General features: G+C 46.5%; 1 protein-coding gene across 1 annotated transcript in view; it reads left to right on the top strand.

Moving 5' to 3' along the window:
• The first annotated feature begins 3,244 nt into the window (after positions 1 to 3,244).
• Positions 3,245 to 24,134, top strand: part of ATP2C2 (ATPase secretory pathway Ca2+ transporting 2) — a 26,254-nt gene continuing 5,364 nt past the window's right edge. Inside the window, exons 1-18 of the mRNA XM_050311041.1 lie at positions 3,245 to 3,343; positions 9,309 to 9,419; positions 10,585 to 10,701; positions 11,902 to 11,991; positions 12,077 to 12,112; positions 12,208 to 12,269; positions 13,409 to 13,517; positions 13,594 to 13,743; positions 14,123 to 14,191; positions 15,161 to 15,236; positions 15,475 to 15,541; positions 16,750 to 16,874; positions 18,755 to 18,852; positions 19,519 to 19,620; positions 20,106 to 20,195; positions 21,468 to 21,569; positions 22,124 to 22,280; positions 23,838 to 24,008. Of these exons, the coding sequence (XP_050166998.1) occupies positions 3,245 to 3,343; positions 9,309 to 9,419; positions 10,585 to 10,701; positions 11,902 to 11,991; positions 12,077 to 12,112; positions 12,208 to 12,269; positions 13,409 to 13,517; positions 13,594 to 13,743; positions 14,123 to 14,191; positions 15,161 to 15,236; positions 15,475 to 15,541; positions 16,750 to 16,874; positions 18,755 to 18,852; positions 19,519 to 19,620; positions 20,106 to 20,195; positions 21,468 to 21,569; positions 22,124 to 22,280; positions 23,838 to 24,008 (1,831 nt within the window). The remainder of the gene's footprint in view (positions 3,344 to 9,308; positions 9,420 to 10,584; positions 10,702 to 11,901; positions 11,992 to 12,076; positions 12,113 to 12,207; positions 12,270 to 13,408; positions 13,518 to 13,593; positions 13,744 to 14,122; positions 14,192 to 15,160; positions 15,237 to 15,474; positions 15,542 to 16,749; positions 16,875 to 18,754; positions 18,853 to 19,518; positions 19,621 to 20,105; positions 20,196 to 21,467; positions 21,570 to 22,123; positions 22,281 to 23,837; positions 24,009 to 24,134) is intronic.

Genomic DNA, 24,134 nt, shown 5'->3' with positions numbered 1-24,134 from the left:
AAAGGTGTTTGGGAGGGGTTGAGAAGATGCCAGCCAGCACTAGGTGTCAGGGTACCTCTTTACTCTGTCAGGGAAGTTGGGATCAATCGGATTTTTCGTGGCAGTTCTCACAGAGACTTTTTGGAAGGTTGTACAGGGTGTGTGTACGTAACTCCTGCCTCCTGCAAGTGTGACACGGACCAAGTACCTCGGCTTTCAAGGAAAGGATCTGTTTGGTGAACACCACAAAATCATGTTTTAATTTCAGCTTGTTTCCATGTCAATGCAAGAAAATATAGTTCCTGTTGCTGTAGCTGGGTAATGGTCTTTGTGGAAAAAAACACAATTTAAGCAGTGGAGACTGTGCAAAAGGAAACCAAGAGCTTTAATTAAATTCTTCCTTCCTCATTCCACACCTAGGGACAGACCTAAGGATTTCACTCAGCCTTTCTAAGCAGCATTGACAAGATGGAAAGGAACCACAGCCCAAAGCTCTCTTCTCTGCATTTATAACCAAGAGCAGGGGATGTTCTGCCCAGGGGCCGGGAAAAATCCCAACCTGAAAGCAAAGTACTCAGATTTTTTTGGGTAGCAGCAAACTCAATTCTACCCATGCAGCAGAGATTTTTTCCCTCAAGGTGGCACAAGAGGAACAAGAGTGTGATAAGCCCTTGTTCAGGCAGGGAAGCAGCACCTTGACCTCACAAGCAGCATCCTTTTGGTCTCAGGGAATCTCAGAGCACAGCTCCTTTGCTCTGTGTGTCTTCATAACAGATACTTTGTATTTAAAAAAAAAAAAAAAAAAAAGGTTTCCCAAATAAGAACTGGAGCTTTATTATCCAACTAAATAGGAACTACGACTAAGGGCACTGTCGTTGGGCTGTGTGTAATGCTTTTATAGTGTGAAAATGATGTCTCATACCAGAGTGAAGAAATAGAACTTGTATAAGTGTTGTTTTCTTTACGTTATAGTGTTGATTCAGTTTATTCCCAGCATTTTCTGAGCCATGACATAGCAAAATACATGAATTTTTCATTAGATTTCTTAACAGGTAGAAATCAAAAGCAGCCAGAAAATGACACTTGAGCCCATTCAGCAATTTCACAGAGTGGCAAACAGCAAGAGCAACATTTTCTTCCTGCATTTATTCCATTTCACTGGTGCTGAAATGGAATTTCACATTACAGAACCGAAGGAACATAAAGATGACAGAGAGGGCCGTGGCCCTGAGGCCAAAAACCACTGTTCCTCCTGCAAGTCTGCTGGGTAACAAACCACCCTGCACTGATGATTGTGGTGCATTATGATGCTCATCAACTCATTTTTCTCCTTTTCCATGCCCTGCTTGTTTTGGTATTTCTGTTACACCACTCACTGCATCGCTTCCCCTCCCTAACCCAGGATGTGGCACCTGGGCTGTGTCCACCTTATGTGGATTCTGGATTTTGTGCCTATAAAGGGGGGAGATGTTTTTCACCAGTTTTCTAGCAGAGACAAGAGGATTTGGAGTGATCCCAAAGCTGTGGCTCCTGCAAATGCACTGGGATGAGCAGGAGAAGGTGTTCCCTGGCAGGCAGTGCTGCTGTGCCTTGTCAGGAGCACAGCAGGGCCAGCTGGCCGTGCTCCAGGCCCTTGGAACAGCTGCAGAAGGGGGGATCAGTGTGAAAGCACAAATGAGCTCAGAGGGGTTTCACCTCCTAATTCCCCTACATTTCCATAATATCCAAATCCCTGTGTACCCCTGGGCTGCTCCAAGTCCCGGCTAAGCACCTTACCTAAACCCTGGGCAGGGCCTGGATGTGAGATTCCCAAAAATCAGAGCCCAGCATTATCCCCGGATCCTTTCCCATGGGAAGGAGGGCTGTTGAGGCGATGCAGGAACTTCCTTCATCTGCCTGACGCATCCAGCTCGGATCCTTACGAAAGCGTTGCTCAACCAGGAGCCGAGGGAGTTGGGAAGCACCAGCCGTGTTTTCCGAGAACGCGGCTCTTTGCAGGGTGTTTCCCAATCCTTTTGTTTTCTCCTCAGTCTGGGAAGAAGCCCCTCCCTCCACAGGGGGTGCTCTCTGTAGCTGCATCGTGCCAGGGGAGCGTCCCACGGGGCTCATCAGCTTTTCCCGGAGCTGGGAGATGCAAATAAGCAACGCTGAAGTTCTCCAGGGGAAAACACCGTTTTGGTGGAAGTTGGCCAGGTTTTGGGTACCGTGGGCTGTCACACAGGTGACAGCCTCATCACGGTCCAGGTGTCACCACCTGCTCCAGAGCTGTGAAGCTGTCACTTGGACCTCCTTGGAGAAAACTATTCTCCTGCAGGAAACTGCACATCTATTTTTCTCCTGCTGGGAATGACATCTATTCCCTTGGTGCAGTTTTCACTGTCAAAGGAGTGTCTCAACCTCATAGTTTACACCTCAGAGACAATTTAAGTGTAAGTGAATCCCACAGTCATGATGCCTGGGGGAAGATGTAGTTCTCATGGTACCAACCAGAGCACGATGCTCCTTGACAGGCAGGCATAAATCTTTGGAAATGATGTAACTGGTGAACTTTATCAATCATGGAATGATAGAACCATAGACTATCCTGAGTTGGGAAGGACCCATAGGAATCATCAAAGTCCAGCTCCTGACACTGAAGTCCAACTTTAGCTGCATGTTGCAATCCACCGTGAAAGCACAAATAAAACACTGGAGTTTTATAGATGATCATCACAAATTCCCACATCACACATTCATGCCCTGTCCCTGATGCAAATACTTACAAATACCGGCCTTCTGCTGACTGGAGCGTTTCCTAAGGAGGATTACCCCAGCCTGGAAGTTTACAAACAGGCTGGGCAGTGTGTATGTAACCTGTCCCGCCCCTGCACGCAGCAGCCTTGCCAAAACACCTTTCCCTATCTGCTGCCCGGGATGTGGCACCGCCGACGCTCCTCCCGAAACAATCTTCCAGAGGGCGGAGGGAAAAACCTCAACCTGCTCTTCAGGTGCTGTCACACACACACACAGAGACAACACATCGAGTTCGCTCGTGTCCCAGGCACGGCGTCAAAGGCAGCCGGGCAGGGTTTTATGGGCAGCACCCAGGGTGTGCAGCCTCCCCCGGCCCCGCCGGCCGAAGGCGTGACTTGGCTGCAGGTAAAGGTGCCTCTCCCTGCCGGTCACCCCAGCCCTGAGCTCGCAGGGGAATTGGAGCCAGCACTTCCAGCAGCCGGCGGCCCCATCCCGGTGGCCCTGGGGCGCTCGCCACTGCGGCGCAGAGAAGATGGGAGAAGGGATTTTCACCAAACTCTTCCAGAAAAGGTCGTTTCTCCGCTTCGTGAAGAAGTATCAGCCCCTTGGAAGCGGCGAGCCGGAAGAGGAGGTGAGGATTGGCTGTGCCTCTTGCCTGGACCTGCTGAAATAGTTTGTGTGATTTGGGGTTAATTTTGTCTACTTTGTCTGCTTCGTCCCACCGGTAACTCGATATTGCTGCCGCTGCGCTCTCCCCTCTCTGAGCAGCCGAGTCACTCCCCGTGCAAGGAGGGGTGAGATTAATGTTGTTTACCAGGCAGTGGGGAGCAATGGGGAGCCTTGTTTCCATGCAATACTCCCAGGACATAAAGCTCAGGCCTGAATCCTGCCCAGGAACTTTGTTCTCTGCACTGAGGAGGCTCAAAATTAAGGAAACGCGTGGCAGAGCACATCGTGTGGCCGTGGGTGCTGTGTGAGCCCTGGAGTGTGGGCACAACGTGCCAACAGTGCCTCAGCAGAGGGGAAATGAAGAGCAAGGCTCATAACCCTGTCCCCAGGGGTCCCATCTGCCCCAGCACTGGTCAGAGATGGAGGGACTGTGACCCCTCAGGCTGCCCTCTGTGCTGTTGCTGCAGTCAATGCTGGTAAGGAGTGGCCAAGAACAGCTTTGGCTCAGACCTGCAGAGTCCACTTGGAAGTGATGCTTTCTTTTCCTCCAAAAATGCTGGTGCAGAGCACTGATGTCCCCTGCCTGCTCTCACTACCTCTCCCTGGTGCAGATGGACCAAAAAGTGGCCAGTGGTGGTTTGGGTGACATATTTGCTGTTCTCCTCATTTTTTCATCACAAAATTTTCAGGTCTGGGATTATGTGATTGTTTGCTCAGCACAGAGTTTTCCATGGCCCGAGACCCATTTTTCACTCCCACATGACAGATTGGTTGGGTGCTCTCTCACATGAACCCCATTTATCCAGTTCCTTCAGCACGTGGCATTAAGCCCTCACTCCCATCCCAACGAGCACCATCCACATACATGGAGATACTCCTGTGCTTTTCCTTACTGTCTGACTGAGGCCTTTTCTCAGATAACACTTCAGCTAATCCCCTGCTCCCTTCTGAGTCTCGTCTATCCAGTGTGGGGGTTGGTGAGTGTTACAGGGAGAAGAAAATAAGACATTGAGCTCTTCCCCTGTTTACCACACAGTGGGTTGGGAGATACTGCTCTACATTGCTCACATAGAGCCCAGAATCCCAGGAAAAGAGTATCTTGATGAGGTCACAGAACATATCTGTACCCTGGCTTGATGGGAAGCTGAGATTTCTCATCACACACAGGCAGGAGGCTTGTTCTTTGGCTGCACCATTTCTACTGTGACAAAATAAATAATGACATGTATTTACTCCCAAATCTAACCCCCTCTTGAGTTTTAGCTCTGGTCCATACAGAGAGTGATGTGTGTGCATAACAGGACAGGGAGACAACCTGAGATTTGGTACAGGATAGGAAGTAGGCAGCAGATGAAAACAGGAATTTGATAAATCAAGAACTTATTCTCAGATCATGATTTAGCCTGGTAAATGACTCACATTTTCCCTACTCAAGGGTATTTTGCTCCTTTACTTGAATATACTTGCAGAGCACTGAAGTATTGTGGTCCAAGGGTTGTGCTGGGCCTTAAAGCTGGATGGGAGTCGAGGTAATCTGGTAGGATTCTGGCCTGGATAAGTGCAAGAACTGGGTTGTGAAGGAAAAGCCCCAGTGCTGGTCACTGTGAGGTGATGGTCAGTTCAGGGGCTCTGGGGATGGTGTCACCTGGAGCTGGCAGGACACTGACCCTGCACATCAAAGCACAGGCACAGCCTGAGTTGAGGTGCTGTGTGTGGTTCCATCTCCATTTCTGCAGTGCCTCATCAGGGACATTTTTGGGGGGGCAATTTGCAGTTTACAAGAATTGGATGTTTTCCTGCAGAAATGTGAAGAACAACCAAAGGTTTTTCTTCTGAGCATCCCAGTGTGTGTAGGTGTGTGTGTGCACATGCACAGTCACAGGTACCCATGTGTTTGTGTGTGTGAAGGTGAGAGAAAAGCCTGTGCACTGCCTCTTTACATCACCTTTTCCCTCTGACCCTGTACCAGGGTCACCCCTGTAGCCCCAGTGAGCCTGGTGAGCACAGACCCTGCTTCAGAAGGAGCTGCCTCCTACTCCAGGCACATCTTGTAGTAGATTTTAATGCAGTAAGGTCTTCTTCAGATTTTCTTCAGAGCTGCCAGGACTTTTCCTTTGCAGCTGTTTCGTTTCTCCTCACCCTTTTGATCCTTTCCCCCACAACACCTGATCCACACAGGATTCATTAGCCATGAGATGCAGTAAAGCTACTTCCCAGCTCTGTCCTACCCTCAGGACTAAATTAATACTTCAAGTTTCACACGAGGGAACATTTCTCTCCAGGAGACTTTCACAGGCTCTGTGAAAGGCTCTCTGAAAACACGTGTGTGTTTTCAGTCTCTTAGAGGTGTCAAGCCCAATTCCTCACAACTGAAAAGCTTCCAGCAGGCAAGGAGCTAAATCCTTCTCTCCAGCTCCCACAGGTTTTTGGATTGAGGGCTACAGCCCCTCCCTCCCAAGAGACCTTATATAGGAAGTTACCTTAAACTCCTGGATTTTGGTTTTCTTTTTAACCTGAGTGGGACTGGCTTGGGTGAGCAAGGAGGCGCCTGGACTGGGATCACTGTTGGCTGTGGAGCTGCAGCAACTGGGTTTTCCTGCAGGAATGGAAATGCTTCTTTCAGCTCAAGAGACTTTGTTTTACATTAAAGGGAGCTGTGAGATTTTATTCTACATTATTTTTTATTAAGGTTCCTGAGGTTTGGGCACTGCCCACCCAGCCTGAGTCAGCCCCAGTACCCCTGGGGGCAACTTAAAATCCAGGGAATAGTTTTAAATCAGCATTTCTGGAAAATCCTTGGCTTTTTGAACAATCAAAGGGACTGTTTTGAGGTTTATATCTGCAACCAGGGAGACCAGATGCTTTATTTCACGTAAAAAATATTGGAATTCTGGGATAGACATTTAACAGAGGAGTGAGAAAATCTGTGTGAGAGGAGCTGAAACCATGGTGGTGAGTGGGAAAGGGCTGGGAGCTTGGATAGGGAAGCCCAGCAAGGCAGCCCCTCCTTTGCAGGGCTGAGGGTTGCTCTGGGTTGGATTCTGGATTGTTCCTGCACCCCTGAGACACAGGGGTTTTGTCTGCCTTGTCCACGAAAAAAAAAAAAAAGCCACGTAGAGGGCTTTGGAGGAGATGGTTTGATTTATTTATTGCATCTTTGGTTTATGTGTTAAGGATAAATGTAAAGGGCATCTTGTACACTAAATAACCCAGCCCACTGGATTACAGTACATTAACTGGTCCAAAACAACCTCAGACAAGGGAAAAGAATATGCAAAGTCTCAGTAAAGGCAGAGGTGGGGGAAAATCCCTCGAACTGATCTTTTGGGCTATTTGCCAGAGTACACAAAAAGGGCTGTGTGCTCTGCAGAAAGTCCTATGCTCTCTTCCTCCCACATGGGCTGCTCAGCGTGACAATTGATGGATTGTTTCAGGATGAGGGATGTGCAGGTACCTCCAAGGTGGCTCCCGGCCCCCAGCAGCTGCTCCTTGCAGCCTCCAGTATTTCCTGATCTTGCAAAGTGATAGATAAACTGATAATTAGCTTTTTGTTACTTCTTCCTGCCCTGCTTTATGGAGTTGTGCACTCTTGTGCCTAAAAGATAAAGGTTATAAAAGTAAATGGATAATGTGGATAACCCACATTTGCTTTGCAATGCAAATAGAAAAGTAAGTGATGCTCAAGGAGAGGTTTGTTTGTGAAGAGGTTTGCTCGGGACACTGCCTGGTGCCCAACACCCATGGGGTGAGATGTGAAAAGGGGCTCTGCGCTGGCAGAATGTTGCAGAGGAGGAGGGAGACAGGGCCCCACTGCTGCATTTCCAACCTGTGCATCTCTGAGGCCGTTCATCTGGTGGGAAAATCACAGAACTCATCCCAGTAGAGCTGTTCCTTTCCCCACAGCCCCTGACTGTCAGGAGCAGGGAGCTGTCAACATTTTGAATGACACCACAGACACCTTTGGTCATTTATTTCCTCCGCACCTTTTTGAAGGCAAATATTGGTGATAGAGCTGGGCCCTGATGGCCCCGCTGGCTCTGGGGACTGTGGGCATTGTCATCCTCCTGCCCAGGTCTCTTCCTGCCTTCCAGCTGCTTTAATTAAAATTTAAACTCCTTCAAGGCAGGTCTGTACCTTGATACCTGAGTGTGTCACCTGCAGCACAGAGGAGCCTGTAGAAGCCACGTTAATTAGGATGGTAATGAATGCAGGGATGTGTCTATCCGTGACAGCCCCAGGTTTTCTTCCCACCAAGTCTTTCCATCTCCTTAGACACATGGATGGCCCTCAGGCTTGCAGTGTCTGGGTGCCAACAAAGTTGTAGGGGACTGATGGATTTACACAACCAGAACACACAAATAGGGATATAAATCATCGGTGTTAAACATGGAAGGACTTTTTTTTGCCCCTTCTAGAGATGTCTGTTAAGGAGATGTTGAAATAAGGGTGATGTCCAGCGCTAGTAGGGCTCAATAAAGGGGACCAATAGTGCAGCTTCTTTGGGCAAAGTGTGGCCACCAGCATGAGGGAATCGTGAGAGCAGGAAAATCCTTGGAGACCTTGGGCCAGTTGCTGGGGTTTGGGGGAGTCAGGTTGTTCTTGGGGCAAAATGGCTTTTAAATGAGCCCTCTCCAGTCCAGGGGGTCAGGGCAGGCTCCTGTGCTTTTCTGGGAGCAGGTGGGTATCCCATATGTTGGCAGCTGAGCTGCGGGTCTGGAAATGGCCATAGAAAGGGGGCTGCAACAGATGGATGTTGGGCTAAAGCCTTTCCAAGCAGCAGGGCTTAGAGATGCTCCTTGCTTACCTGCTGTGAGCTCTCCAGAAACCACAAGATCACGTCCAGAAACCAATTCCACGTCCCAGCGGGAGCAAACAGCCAAGGAGACTTTTCTGCATTTCTGATTTCCTGCATTAATCTTACATTGCAAAGCACTGGATGTTCCTAGAAAGCTCCTGAATATTCAGGAGGACTAATTACCCAGATACTGCTGCAGGTACCCCTGAAATCCTCCAAACCTTGCTCAGCTGCAGATGAGCCAGACCTGGATGCATCCCACAGCAAACACCCCTGGGTGCTGGCAGCAGGGAGAGGTGACAAACTGCTCCCAGAGCTGAGCACCACGATCCCTGGGGATGCCTTTCTTAATGAACACACACTCTGGTGCTTCATGAATGAAGGTAAATGGGAACAGAATCACTGTCCCTTGGGAAGGCTGAGATTTCTCCCTCTCTGTACTTACCCTGCAGTAGTGGTCACACCACCTCTGTCATGGGCCTGGCTGAGATCTCAGGGAATGCTGCTGCTTTGGAAAGTGCATTTTTTTATAAGAAAATGAGAGATCTTGAAAGGAAAAAGAGATTGGGGTGTTGAGACCTTGGGCTGCCTGGATGGAGCAAGAAGATTTATCCTGCTTGGAAGCATTTGTGCAGTCAGAGGTGGACCAAAACAGCCCTGCATTTGGGAGAGGAGATTTTGCTCTATCTACTGGCTCAGAGGTTTTCCTAGCTCACATTTTCAGTTCATTTATTATGTCTTTAACAAGGGGAAAGGGTTTCTTCCTTATTCTGAGTGCTGACTGTGGGCTTGTGAGACACAGAGATGGAAAAATGATCCTCTGGGACAGGACACCTCAAACAGCACCAGCCTGACACTTTTCTCATCAGCAGCATGTGCTTCTCTTTTTGGCTACTCAGCTCCTGATGGCCTGTCTTCCACTACAAGAATGTGCACCTGGCTTTGAGGCTGTAATCAGGATTAATTAGTGAATGGTATAAAGCTGTAATTTGGGAAGTGTCGTAGCTAACTGAAGCTGCACATCTGGCAAGGTGAGGGGAAAGAGTGGGATTAAGAGAAGAAGCAAAGAGGTGCTGAAATGCTGTCATTTGCTCTGCTCTCACCTAACCATTGCTTTATCCTGTTTACTCAGCCCTGTGATGAGTGTGAGCTGAAAATAATTGAGCAGGAGAAGGAGGTGACAGTTGTGCCCCCGAAAGATGCCTGCAAATGCCACAAGGAAGACTTGGCGAGAGCTCTGAAGGTAAGGATGTGTGTGGGTCTTTGCCAACATGGAATGCAGATGGTGGGATCTGCCTGTGGGAAAGGGCTGAGCAGCAAAATCGGTCCTAAATTCTCATGCAAACTCCTGGAGTGCCCAATTCCTCTGCACTTACATGGGGTGAATCCTTGCCCTGGACGGGTTCCAGGGTCAGCATTGGGAATTTGGACTTTGTTTGTCTTAGGGAAGGGTTTCACTGAAGGGAACTACTCTGTGGGTGAAATTCCCTTGAAGTCCCTTGTCCAGCCTGGAAAATGGAGCCCTGGGGGGGCTGAGGCAGAGGAGGGTCCCCAGCACAGGCTGCACTGCACAGACACCGGGATTCAGGGAGGAAACAGCCAGGGAAAGTTACAATGCTTGGCTATATTGTGGTTTCTAACCTCAGTGTTTTTTTTAAATCCAGGCAAAACAGCTCTTATCCCTTCTCATTTTGATATCTTTGAATTTTGTTAGAGTATTTTTATTTTAGTATTTTCCTTTAAATATACAGTGAAACCAGAAATCGATTCTTTCCTTTATTGGTTTAGATTTCTAATTTGTTAGATTAGATTTCTAATTTGTAGTGTTTCTCCCTTTTGGAAATACTTTTTTTTTTTTTTTTAAATTAACTTGTGCTTACATTAACTTTAATGGTTGATCGTAAAGTTTTATAGTTTAACACAAATAAACAATTAAACAGAAAAAGAGTGGGCAGATTTATTTATTTTTGTGGGGAACTGAGCAGTGAACATCTTGCCCAGTCTGCTTACAGGGGTTTAACATAACCTTGCCTAAGTAAGTTTTCCATAACAATATATAATATTTGGAGCCCCTGGTGGTCTAGGGGTAAAGGCGCCGCGCTATCACCGCGGAGACCCGGGTTCGATTCCCGGTCAGGGCCACTCCCGGGCAGGTGGGGCTCGTTAGCCCTTAAAGGCAACCCACCTACGTCCTGAGGACCTCACTGCCACTGTCCAAGCTCGCTTGGCCCCGGCAGATGAACCTTAGGATTAAAGGGTGGGCTCAGTTCCGCGCACACTGTGTCTCACCTAAAAAATCCTATGCGCAGGCTGGAAGGTGGAAAGACCTTCCCCGGATCTTCGCTCGCGAAGACTGGCCATTATTATTATAATATTTGTGTTGGGTTTGGGGTTTTCTCCCCCTCTAGGTTGATTTACAGACTGGACTGTCCGAGTTTTCCGTGCTCCAGCGCAGGTTAAAACACGGTTGGAATGAATTTTCAGTAGAGAAGAAGGAGTCGATATGGAAGAAATATCTGGACCAGGTAAGGGATTTTCTGCACAGATTCTCATTTCCTGGCAAAGTCCCCTGGCTGAGAATGTCTCTGCATTGAACTATTCAGAGTTTCTACTTCCAGAGGTTCAGCCTTGGGACAGGCTGTGCCCTGGACACAGAAACTCTCCGTTCCCTGGGAAAACCATTGTGAGGTCCCGATGCAGAGTGTGCAGATAACATCTTCAAGCAGAAATAAACCTTTTTATCTCCACACAGCCCACAAATCAAAAGCTGTAGATCAGTGCCCTGATTGCTGGAGCATATTTATTCCCTTTAAGGCAAGTGATAAAATCATGAAAGGTTTGAGGAGAACCAGCAGTAGCTGAAAGCTGCCCTGATTTTGGCTGCTACAGTGAGGGAAAGGCCTGAACCTCCAGTGAAGGGGCAGCTGTGGAGCCCAGGGCAGTGATATCAGTGATGCATCACTGACAGAATCATTCACACACAGTGCCAGGGGGTGTGAAGATCCATGATTTCATGCCAGCTTCCCCAAAAAGCCAGGCAGAAGGTGGTATTTGCAATCTTGTCTTCCCTCAGCTGAGTTTTACTTTAATTAACTATTTCTCATAACTACTTAATGCATCTTTCACCTCTCTTTTAAAACTTTTCGCTAAACAAAACTAAACTTGTTTTGTTTGGTTATATTTTTTATTTTCAACCAGTAATTTGACAGATTCTATTCTTTAAGGGGCCTTAAAATCCACGTTTAGAAGTGAAAAAGTGAATACCTGGCCCCCACAGCATCAGTCTAGTGAAGAGCTGAGCAGATTAATTAAAGAAAAAATGAAACCAAAAAAAAGAAAAGAGGATTTTTGGTTTCAAATTCTAAAAAGACAATAAAGTCTTTCTTTGTACTTACTGTGCATCCAAGGAGCTTCTAGAGTCAGCCCTGTGCTGGGTGCCTGCAAAGGGGAGCACTGCCTGTGCAAAGAGGGGAAAAGTGAGGAAACTTTTGTCTTTTGGTGTGAGTCTTTTCCTGGTGCCCAAACCACCCTGTACAGCACTGGGCTTTGCAGATACCTGGCTGCAGGTGCTGCACCCCCTGTCTGGGACAGAGCAGTGCTGCTACACGAGCAAGGAAGGTCCCTGCAGCAAAACCAACCCCTGCTGAGCTCTGCACCAGCTCAGCTTCAGCATCTCCACATTTAATTTCATATTGCAACTTGTTTTGTTTTGTTTTGTTTTTCAGTTCAAAAGCCCCCTCATCCTCCTGCTGCTGGCCTCAGCTTTGGTGAGCGTCATCACAAAGGAATACGAGGATGCAGCCAGCATCACCATGGTAGGTGGGACCTCTCCTGCATCCCAACCCTTGGATGGCTCCCTGAGCTGGTGCATCCACACCTGTAACTCCTCCTTGTTCACAGGCCGTGCTCATCGTGGTCACCGTGGCCTTCATCCAGGTAGGTTATCCCAGGGCTCAATTCCATGGGCATGGCTGTTGGGAGCCATCCCTCTCCTGTAACTCCTGGCTCTCTTCTCCTCTCTCCTTTAAAAGGAATATCGCTCTGAAAAATCTCTGGAGGAGCTCAACAAGCTGGTGCCCCCCGAGTGCAACTGGTGAGACATTCCTGCTGCAGGGGGTTGGCAGGGATGGGGGTAAGAGGGCAGAGCCACCAGGTGAAGAAAATTCCTTCAGGTTGTTGTGGACATAATGAACCCCTGGTCCTCTGGAGGGGTGGCACCGTGTGTGGGTGCAGCTGCAAGACATAGGAAAAGGGGATGAAGTCATTAAAATAGGCACCCTATATTTGAATAAATGCTCAGAGACAGGAAGGTCCCAGAAACGTCCCACTCCGCACACTGCATAAAGATCCCTGCAGCCTTCTGTGTGTCACTGATTCCCTGGGCAGGGAAAACCTCACCTGTGAATTTCTGGGGGATTTTAGGGTGGGTTTACCCCTAAAAGCTTGGCACAAACCAGCACAGGAGCGGAGGTGCATGTGGGCTGGGGTTCCTCACTCCTGTTTCTGTACATACACGTCGGGCACAGGGGAGTGCAGCGATTCCACAGTCCCTGGAGCAACTGCAGGTTGTACCAGATCCTGCTGCCCTGAGGGCTTTGATGTTTGCTATCAGTGCCTTAAATTACAGGAAACGTTCTTCCTCCTGAAGCCTCTGCAAGTCAGTTTTGCCACGGCCAACATAACATAAATAAGCGTTGAGGCTCAGGGAAGCCTGGCCCTGCTAAAGAGGTGTGGGGTTTTCCTCTGGTCCAAAGTTCACCCTGGTTTGGAGCTTGCAAACCCCACTGTTGGTTCTTTATTTATTTATGATATGACACCATAAGCATCTGACTGTTTGGAAGGCTGTACTTTGAATGCAATGGTGGAATGCCAGGGCTAACTGTAGCTTTAAAAAGCTTCCTTTTAGGTTAAAGAACCTGCATTTCATTATTTAGAGCATGAAAGCACAGCTTCTCTTGTCACTCCTATCTACTGGCTAAATACTGTTTAATTCACTTATTGCTGAAATGTAAATCACCCATAACCTGCCCATCTGTTCATGAATTAAAACTGAGTCTAAACTGAACATAATCCTCTTCTCATCATTATGAGGATTTTATGTTCTTATTTACGTTGGAAGTTCTTTGGGGAAAGGCTTCTTGTTTTCCTGCCAGTCACATTCCCAGGCCTGCAGAAGGAGTAAAAACCTCACAGCCTGGTTTGCTTTCTTCTTTTTCCATTTATCTGATGTAGCCTAAGGGATGGGAAACTGCAGCATCTTCTAGCACGAGAGCTGGTGCCTGGAGATATCATCTACCTGTCTGTTGGAGACAGGGTTCCTGCAGACCTCAGGCTGATAGAGGTAAATACAGCTATGGAAGAGGCTGGCTTGGAAATTCCTTGTCCTAGCAGTGCCAGAAATGTGTCCCTTTCATTAGGTTACAGATCTGCTGGTGGATGAATCCAGTTTTACTGGAGAAGCTGAGCCTTGCAACAAGACTGATACTGTGTTGCTGGAAGCTGGAGACATAACCACACTGAGCAATGTGGTTTTCATGGGGACCCTGGTGCAATACGGGAAGGGAAAAGTGAGTCCTGACATCATCCATCTTTTCCTTGGCATTAATTACAGATCCTTTCAGTGTGGGCATGGAGTGACAGCACAAAGGGGGAGTGACTTTGAGCTGGCAGAGGGCAGGTTTAGATTAGATATTAAGATTATTTACTGAGAGGGTGGTGAGGCCCTGGCACAGGTTGCCCAGAGAAGCTGTGGCTGCCCCATCCCTGGAAGTGTCCAAGGCCAGGTTGGATGGGGCTTGGAGGAACCTGGGCTAGTGGAAGATGTCCCTGCCCATGGCAGGGGTGGAATGAGATCATCTTTAAGGTCCCTTCCAACCCAAAGCATTTGGGGATTCTATGAATCTCTAGATTTTTTTTCATCTCCATCTCTTTTTATTTTTTTTTCAGGGCATAGTTATTGGCACAGGAGAAAGTTCCCAGTTTGGCGAGGTGTTCAAAATGATGCAAGCTGAAGAGGTAACACAGTCTGTGCCTGTGGAAATGCTGCATGGCCTGGAGGAAAGTGTGTGAGCAGGAGCAGTGCCAAGAGTTAATGCACTGGGTTCAGTTCTGCTCCTGCTGCAAAATGCCTGTGTGGCTGAGGGACATCAAAAGTGCTGTCTCTGACAGAGGAGGTTATTAGCAGGACTCAGGCTTCTAAATCCAGACTCGTGATATGTAGCTTGTATCTAATTTCATAGTCACCTAAAATTTGTGGTTTCTTCTTTTTTTTATTCCACATGCATATTTTCCAGTAGGTATAAAAAATTTTCACTTCTGCACGTGTCAAGATTTCAGCAGTCAGATCTCTGAACTAACACAGATGAGGGGGTAGAAACTAATTAACTCTTGATCCATTAACACAAGAAATCACAGGAAAGCAGAAGCAGCCACTCTTCTGTGTTGCTGTGATGCTCTGCAGATCTCTGCAAATTGCTGCTGCAGAACAGGAGCTCAGGTCTGGTAACTTCCTTGGCCTGAAAGTTTCTCTGAGCTGGCTCAGTGGAGAAGGGTCTGCTCAGGTCTGCCAGGTCACAGACAGACTGACCCTGGCCTGGAGAAGAGAGCACAGACCATGGCGATGGGGTCCAGACCTTTTATCCCCGTCCCAGAGGCTTTGCACACACATTATCCAGTCCTAGACTCAATCATTAAGGTCCTTTCCAGATTTAGCCTTTAGTCTGTCTCTACCTTGGATCCCCATCTGTAAACTAATATAATTAATTCATCTCTTCTCCCACTTTTTGCCTGTCTGGAGTGCATTGAGGCAGAGACTCACTCCCTGCAGGATGGTCTGTTGGGATTTGGGTGGGGTAAGCACTGGATAACTGTAAAGACCATGGAAAGGATAAGCAGGACTGTGTGAATCAGCTGTTCTGGGCTGACAAGAATCTTCTCATCCCATAACACAAGTAAAGAAAACCAGATATTCTCTAATTTTTCCAGACTCCCAAGACTCCTCTACAGAAAAGCATGGACAGACTGGGGAAGCAGCTCAGCCTGTTCTCCTTTGGCATAATCGGTGAGTGGGACACAGAGCTGGCACTTGCACTGTGGAATCCCTCCCTGCTCCAGGGCTGCTTCCCCAGCAGAACTTGTTAATGTGGGTGACCTGGACTTTGGGGCTGCAAGCAGAGACAACTCTGCAGGAGAGATTTGGGTGCCTATTGCATTTTTAATTCTAAATCAACAGCTAAAGAAGGTTAGAGATTTATGAATTTCTTGAAGTTTTTTTAATGGGATGTTTCTCCCCCCCCCAGGTCTGATAATGCTCATTGGGTGGTTACAAGGGAAGCATCTCCTCAGCATGTTCACCATTGGAGTCAGGTGAGGGCTGCAGAGCACCTTTCTCCTTGATTTCTAATGAAACATATCCCAGGGAATTCCCTGTTCAAAACAAGGGACATTTCACAAAAGAGAACTTGAGTGAGACCCTTCCTAAATACACATTGCTCTTGTACTGGTGACATTAATGTGAGCTTTAAACAGAGTTCAGGAGAACAAGAGTTTGAGGGCTTATTTAATTTTGGAAATTGGCATTTCGAAAATCTTCACTAGCATCTCTACCTCATCATGCTGTGAATGCCCTTTCCTATCTGTACTATGAATTCAAGTGGGAGTGTAGCAACGGCAAATATTACCCTTTGCTGTTCTTACTGGGCTTACGTCTGAAGATATGAATGAACAATTCATGCAGCATAAAAGAGCGTGCACAGCCTCCTAATCAAACATAATAAACCATGTTCCTACGTTGCAGTAGTGCCCATAAACCATCTTACTTGGGGTTGTCATGGCTCTAAAATCAGTTCTTAAAAAAACTATTCTATGGAAATTAAAACAAAACCCCGGATGAGGAGACAAAAGAGAAGCCAAAATGGCTCAGTGCCACCTCCCTGTCTGCCAGGGCATGTGGTGGCAAAGAGAAGTGGTTAATCCTGAGTTTTGGAGAGCAGCCTATGGTTTTGAAAGCCCTCCTTGATTATATTTTGCACAGACCTAAAACCATTCAGACTTTCCCAAGGAATATCTAATATTGAAGATATAGACTGTGTCTGGATTTCTCCAGCATATCAGATGTGGAAGGTTTTGGTATTGCACCAATTGACTGTGGGGACATCTGGGGAGCTGGTTCTGCCCCTCCACAGTGGGTAAGAGAGGAGATGAGGGGCTGCATGTGGCCAGGAGCCAGTAGCTAATGGGTGAGCCATGATGCCAAGGAATATTCAACTTCCATCCTCAGCAAGTTAAATAAACGAAATGAAATCCAGCCACTAAATCCCTGCTTAGCCAGAAATTAATGCTCTTTGGCAATGTAAAGAAGAAAAATAATTGCTCTGTCAAAAATCATCCTGAAAAAGGTTGAAGGGTTGGACAAATATCCCGGTTTTGTATTTACAGCGTGCCAGGAGTCCCAGCGGTGCTCCCAGGCGGACACTCAGAAAAACTCATGCCATGGGAACGTCCCAGTGGCACATTTTGGTCAGTGTTTGTTGCTTGACCCCTTGCTGAAGCTGTTGTGTCTCTGGTGTCCCCAGCCTGGCCGTGGCTGCCATCCCTGAGGGCCTTCCCATCGTGGTCACAGTCACCCTGGTGCTGGGAGTTCTCCGGATGGCCAAGAGGAAGGTGATTGTGAAGAAGCTGCCCATAGTAGAAACCTTAGGTAAGGCTGCCAAGGGGCCACTCAGCTCAGCCACCTGCCAGGCTCCAAAATCTGAGCCACGGGCTGACCCTGTGAGCCTTGGTTTGATCAAAAGCATACATGTGGAATATGCTTACTGGGACAGAGCAACCCACTCAGAATTAAATATGTTTTCTACCCTTTCTCACCCTTTTCCCTTATTTTAGTGGTATGAACACAGGCAGATGCTTGGAATGATGCAACCCAAGCCACGGTCCACAGGGCACAGACATACATGCCTTGCTTGAGTTAAAAGCTTGGGTTTTTTCTTCCTCTCCATGCTCTGGGATCATCCTGCAGGTCCATCCTGTCCACTTCTTCAGTGTCTGGCTAAAAACCTCCCAGCCTCAAGTCAAGCCTGGCAGCATAAATAAATGTATCCTTCTGCAACCTGGGTGGCCATCTCCCTGATATCCAAAAAGTCACGGAGAGCAGGGACAGAGAGACCTTGAGAAGGCGTCCAGCCTGTCTTCAAAACTTCAGAGCAGAATGAACCAGAATGAAATTATTCTTTCACCTCCCCTTTTCCTCAAATGGGCCCTTACTCCCAAGTGGCTGCATACCTGGGTCAGGGTAGCAGGGAAATTGAGGAGGAGACGCTGTGGTGTCTGTTTAGAACCCCCATTAAACTCCCACTAAATGCCAAGCCTTGCCTGTGCAAAGTCCCAGATATCTGCTGCACAGCCAGATCCTTCAGTTAAACCCTGTCTTCTTTAGAAACCCTGCTATTGTTTGAACTGCCCTTGTTTGTTCTGCAATTAAGGAATCTTATCACCCATATTTTATTGTGTCTGCCCTGACCCAGAACATCTGAAATGGCTTTTCCCTGGTGAGAAATTTCGTTCTGGCAGGGCGGCGCCCAAGGAGGCGGAACTGCCCGTGCCAGGTGGCCCAACCTGTGCTCACCCACACACCGACAGTGCCATGTCTGCTAAACTTCTGAAAAGGAGGGAAATAATCCTTCTCCTCCAATTGTCAGTAACTAAATATGTAGCATTGGCAGTGATAGCTTTGCTCTCTGCTAATCCTTCAAAACTGCTGTTAATTTAATTGCAGCCCAATCCGCTTTGTTCACTCCAGGCTCTTACCGGGAGGTCACAGTGCTCGTGGGGTCTGTACCCAAGCACTGTGGGCATCTCCAGAGCCAGGGAAGATACACTCAGAAGTGAGCTGGAGACTGACCTTTTTTTTTAAGTGATTTTTTTTTTCCCCCCCTTCTCGGGAGTGGAAACTGTCTGGAATGTGGTGTCTCTGCCAATCCACTCCTTTGCTGTATTTTGTAAATGGGCCCCAGAAAAATGTGCTTTAGTGAAGCAGGGTTGGCACAGAGCAGGGCAAAGGGGCAGCTTCTTCTCTCAGCTGTGGATCTTTAAGTATTTTTTGTGACAGTCTTTAACCCCTCTGCTCTCACAGTCCCTCAGTGAGGGAGGGAAGGGCTGCTGCTCCTGATTTAGAGAAGCAAGGGTCAAATGGCCCCTCTGAGGAAGAACATGGCAGTGGGAATTTGAGCTGTCTTTTCGAATATAGCAGCTGTTCTGCTGTGTGATGTTGCAACTCAGAAACACTGACCAGCTCTCTAGGGATTAATACCCTCTGACTGCCCACCATATGATGCTCAAGACAATGTGGCCCTCTTCAGATGTCTCCTACCACATCTCACACCCAAGTTATTTGCCCAATGCCCTGATGTGCACTCACATCCTTTCCTTACACACCCTGTCAGGAGACTCATCCTGGTCTTTTCTCCCTTTTTCTCACTGGTGCAGTTTAAGTAATGCCAGGGAAACTTGTCCTTCCCCTTCTGAATCTTGTTGTTGGGCTGCATTATTTATCAGTTCTGATTAAGAACTTTCCTGCCTCAGGTTGCTGCAATGTCATCTGCTCGGATAAGACGGGCACCCTGACTGCCAACGAGATGACAGTGACTCGGCTGCTGACCTCGGATGGCTTCCAGGCAGAGGTGGGCATGAGACAGTAATTCAGGTTTTCCTCCTAAATTCAGCAGGGCTCTTTTGCCTTTAGTTCCTTTAGACCCAAGTGAGGGAGGCTGGTCAGCCCCAAACCAAGCAGTTTGTTGCACACCAGCAGTTCCATTAAAAGAAGGGATTTTTGCAGCACTGGAGAGAGGCTGAGGGTAGAGAAACTGTTCAGATATCACAGAGGTGCTTATTGACATAAGCTGCTGTTCTCTGTAATTACTGTAAATGCTGAAACCTGCCACTAACCCTTGTTGGTCCATCTTCTGTAGGAAGACGTGGCTTAATCTCTCTGCTTGGTTCATTTACCTGTGTGAAAAATGCAGACACACAAAATGTACAGCAGAGGAGAGACAGGGTAGAGCTTGGACAAAACCAGATCCCACTGCTGCCAAAGGGCTGGATTTCTCACCTGAGAAATCTGGTGATTTCTGCAGGAGATTTCTGAAATCATAGAGAACAAATTCTGTATAAGACAAATTGACTTTCTGTTACTATACAGCTATTACATCATACTGTCACTGTCTGCAGCCTTTCCTATAAGCTTGAGACAGAAAAAAGAATCCCACAACTTCTTCCCACCTAGAACTTTGCAGAACAGTCCTGTCTGGCACAGGGAAATATGTTCTGTCTGTCTCTCCCTCCCTCAGGTCAGCGGGGTGGGCTACAATGGAGAAGGAAATGTTTATCTTCTGCCAACAAAGGAGATCCTTAAAGAATTTTCCAACGTCTCCATTGGGAAGTTAGTGGAGGTAAGTATAACTTTTGAACCAGCTTAGCCTTGTTAAATTCAGTTTTCAGTTGCACAAATCACTTTGGGTAATTAGTGTGAAACCAACAACAAACAAACAACTTTTGTAACTCCCAAATTAACTGTCCTGCTAAAACATTCTCATGGAAAGATGCTGAGTGTGATGTGGTACCTGAAGTTTATGGGTGAAAGACATGCAGGGAGAGACCAGAGTCATCAGCTTCAAGAGTCAAGGATATTTTGGATAAAAACACAATTCTGTCAGAGGAGAGACTGATTGATTTTACCATCTTCAGGTTTTAAGTGTGGACCGATTCTAGACTCCAGCCACATAGTCAATTTGTAAGTGTATTTTGATGACCTCTGCATTTTGTGTCAGCATTAAATAAAATTTTGAACATTCAGCTGTAGGCTAGAGTAAGTGTTTGGGTGCTGAAATGATCTGAGCTGGAATTAAAAAAACAAACCATGTAAACCTTTCTCTAGGCTGGCTGTGTGGTCAATAATGCCGTTATCAGGAAAAACAGTGTGATAGGACAACCCACAGAAGGAGCTCTCATTGCCCTGGCAATGAAGGTAAGGTCCTTAGAGTTTAAAATTTTCCAGAAATTTTAAAAATAAATAAATAAATAAAGAAACCTGGAATTGTTAGGTCTGGCAGCAGTGTTCAGACTGCCTTAAATTCCCCAGACCGCTTTCAGTCTTCCCTTGTCTCTTCTTCCCAAGGTCACACATGTACTCCTCTCCCGGTCAACCTTTTTGTCGTGGGCAAACAACCTTCCCTGAGCTTCTGCACTAACAGCAGTAATTGTTTTGTTTGGTTAATCATGCAGTTAGGCTGTGGAATGGATTTCTTTCAGGGTCAGACTGGACAGCCTTTTCTATATTTTCTTCACATGCCAACCTGGTCTAGTGGAAGGAGTCCCTGCCCATGGCAGAAGTTCAGGAGGAAGACAAGAGTGAAACATGAGCAAGGACAGGCCAGACTGGAAAGCATGGCAGAGGGTCACCCTCATCTTGAGTCCACTGACAGCTTTTACTTCTTTTCTAGTCATGGTTATATTAAAGAAGGGGTTTCTTTGGTGAATGTTGCATTCACGCTCATAGGCAGAGGCTGTAAAATACCTCAAGGTAATCACCTAATCAGCATAACACAGCCTGTGGCTTCAGAGCTCAGCTGGGCTCTAAAGCACAGAAGGTACCTGATGAAATGCTGCCACCTCCTAGCATCTGATCTTACCTCCTATTTTTAAAGCTCCTAACTATCTTTTTTTTTAAACAATATTTCACTTCCCTAAATGCTGAATTAAAACCTCCCTCCTGCTCTGGCATTCAGTGGCCAAGCAACAGCAGAATGCATGGAAGGTTGTCTCTTCCATTTCTCTTTTTAATTTTTCAGATTGGTGAATTGCTTTTTGAGTTCAAGTCATCAGGAAATAATTTGAAACCACAGCTACAATCTACCATTCAGTTCTTTGCAATTTCCCTTTTTCTTTCAAGTAGAGTCACTGGGAAATAACCAAAGTGGGGGGAGCCTGAGGGGGGCTGGAAGAAATTTGCCCAACCTTTTGCTTTGCTAAAGGTTTAGGGAATGAGCCTCCTTTGACCCAAAGCCCCAGCAAAAAGACAGAGCAGCTCCCTGATTCTTTCAAAAGTTGACAGGAATCAAGCTTTAAACTCCAGTTTAATTTATCCCACATGAGGTACCAAAAGGAAAAGAGGGGTTTGAAATATGATATTTTTTTTTCTTCTCTTTTCTCTTGAATTCTGTGGTATCTGAGAGCCTGGAAGGACATGGTCAACAGTCAACATTTGTAATATATATATATTTGTTTTACCTTACTTCAGATGGAATTAGCTGACATAAAAGACATTTATGTAAGAAAGAAGGAAATTCCATTTAGCTCTGAGCAGAAGTGGATGGCTGTGAAATGCACACTGAAAAATCAGGTAAAGCAAACAGTGGTGGTGGCTGGTTTCGTGTTTCTAATTGTGCACCTCAACAATGGGCATGAAATGGTATCTCTTCAGCAAATAATGTTTTCTGGAGTTAACTATGTCGGGAGAAAACTGAACAAACCTTCAAATTCCCAGCTTGGGTGTAATTTTACCTTGTAAAGTGTTGTTTGAATGGGAGGAGAGAATGCTTTCCATATACTGGTTTGAGCAGGAAAACAAAAGCTTTTCAGAGATAACTGACAGGCAAAGAGAGATACAGTGTTTGGGAGGGAAAGGTTTGCCCTTTATCCCTTACTGGGTCAAGGAGCTCATTTTTTGGCTGATACTGTACTGGTGAGGTTAAAAACTCACCAACCTTTTCATTAGAATTCTGTCTCTGATGGCTGAACATGAAAAATGGCCAGAACAAAAATATCCCATCCTATGCATAATGCAAGTTCCTGGGCATCTCACGCAACAGGTAAAAGAGGAAATAGAAGATCCTTTTTAAAAAAAGCAATGTGCTCTTTTTTTAATATAAAGTGTATTATCTCCTTGCTTTAAAGGACCAGGAAGATATTTACTTCATGAAAGGAGCATTTGAAGAGGTTATTCAATACTGCACTCTGTACAACAGTGGTGGCATCTCACTGTCACTCACCCCCCAGCAGAAAGCCTTCTACCAGCAGGAAGAGAAACGAATGGGCTCCTCAGGACTTCGAGGTCAGTCTTAAACTTATGGGTTATCATGTCCTGGTGGACAGAGGCTCAGTCATCACAGGTTCACAGCATGGTTTAGGTTGGAAGGGACCTTAAATCTCATCTCATTCCACCCCCTGCCATGGGCAGGGACACCTTCCACTAGCCCAGGTTGCTCCAAGCCCCATCCAACCTGGCCTTGGACACTTCCAGGGATGGGGCAGCCACAGCTTCTCTGGGCAACCTGTGCCAGGGCCTCACCACCCTCACAGGGAACAATCTCTTCCTAATATCCAATCTAAATTTCTTTCAGCTTAAATTCATTGGTTCTTAACATCACTTGCATGATCCCTTTGCAGCCCTTGTAAGAATTTGCCAAAGGCCATGTCTTAGGTCTGCTGGTTGATCTGTTTTTTTGCTGGGTTGAAATTAGTGAGCTTGAAAGGAACTAAAATAAGCACTGGAAAGGTGAATGTTTTTCTTCCATGGAGTGTTGTGATTGCACTGAAAAGCTTTGTGCTGGGCCCCATCTAAGCGCTGCTCTGCCAAGTTTTGCTTTTGGAGAAGCTGCCTCAAGAGCAACAAAAAGCCACTTTGAAAGGGCTTCCAAACGTGGATGTGGGTGCTGAGATTTTCATTTGAAGTTCATTTCAATTCTTCACTAGAACCAAATCTAACAATCTCCTTTTGATCCCGACTGCGTGTCAGTGCAGGGCCCGCAGAAGTTTTTGTACACGTATCATCTCCTTCAGCACCAGAAACATCCCTTCAGAAACATCTTAGACTTTCACCCAGTAACAAAGACACTGTTTCCTGTGCATGTTCCCAGGTTGTAAGTAGATGAGAACAAGTCTTGGCAGCCGGATCTGGAAGATGGTATAGTTAATGTACACATTCTCCAGCCCCGTGTCTTGTGGTTAGTAACTCGTGTACGGTGCTTGCTTTACAATATCCAAATCATCTGCCCTTGTGGTAACAGCAAATTACTGCTCTGAAGGGAAGTGATTAGCTCAGCCAGCTGCTGCAGCTTTTGATTCCATCATCAAAGCAACACTGACACGAACCCCTGGCAAAATATCCTCGAGTGATTTAATGATTGAATGATAGGGATACGCACCAGGAACAGAAACAAAATGTTCAGAGCCTTGATGTTTACATGATGGAAGTCTCGCTGGTTTAACTGAATTTACATTTCACATTTTTAGATTTTAAAAAAAAAAAAAAGTGTAAGTGCTATTGTTTAACTTAGCAGTTTAATAGTGTCTGGTCTAACATTGCACTGTCCCGATTTAATCCATCTGTGCTCGGGGAAGATGTGGTAGACAGCTTAAAATGAGAAGGAAATAAATCCTAAGAGAAACATGTCAAACAGAAATGCTCTGATTCAGATGAACTCTTATTTAAGTGGACTGAATTTTTGTGTCTATACAAGACCTGATTGTAATGACTAAAGATCTGGTTTTAATGACTTTTTCTGCTGGAAAACTGGCAATTTCACATCTCCTCTAAATGTTCCTTTTGATGTATGGAAACACATTATTAATAATTTACTCTTGTCATTTTCCCCCCTTCTGTTTCTAGTACTTGCTTTGGCTTCAGGTCCAGAACTTGGCAAACTAACATTTTTAGGTCTGGTTGGAATAATTGATCCCCCGAGGACTGGAGTGAGGGAAGCTGTTCAAGTCCTCTTTGAGTCTGGTGTGTCAGTAAAGATGATAACTGGAGATGCCCTGGAAACAGCTGTGGCTATAGGTACCAAACTTTGCTTCTTCCCTGGGGACCTATAGTATGTCTGTCAGATCAGTCAAATGTTACATCACTTAATAACCAACTTTATCATCTTTTTTGTGTGTGCAATAGAGATTTTGGAAGTCACTG

Source organism: Myiozetetes cayanensis, unplaced genomic scaffold, assembly GCF_022539395.1.
Source record: "Myiozetetes cayanensis isolate MyiCay16 unplaced genomic scaffold, myiCay2020 scf16, whole genome shotgun sequence".
Lineage (NCBI taxonomy): Eukaryota > Metazoa > Chordata > Aves > Passeriformes > Tyrannidae > Myiozetetes > Myiozetetes cayanensis.
This window is presented reverse-complemented; position numbering and strand designations above follow the sequence as displayed.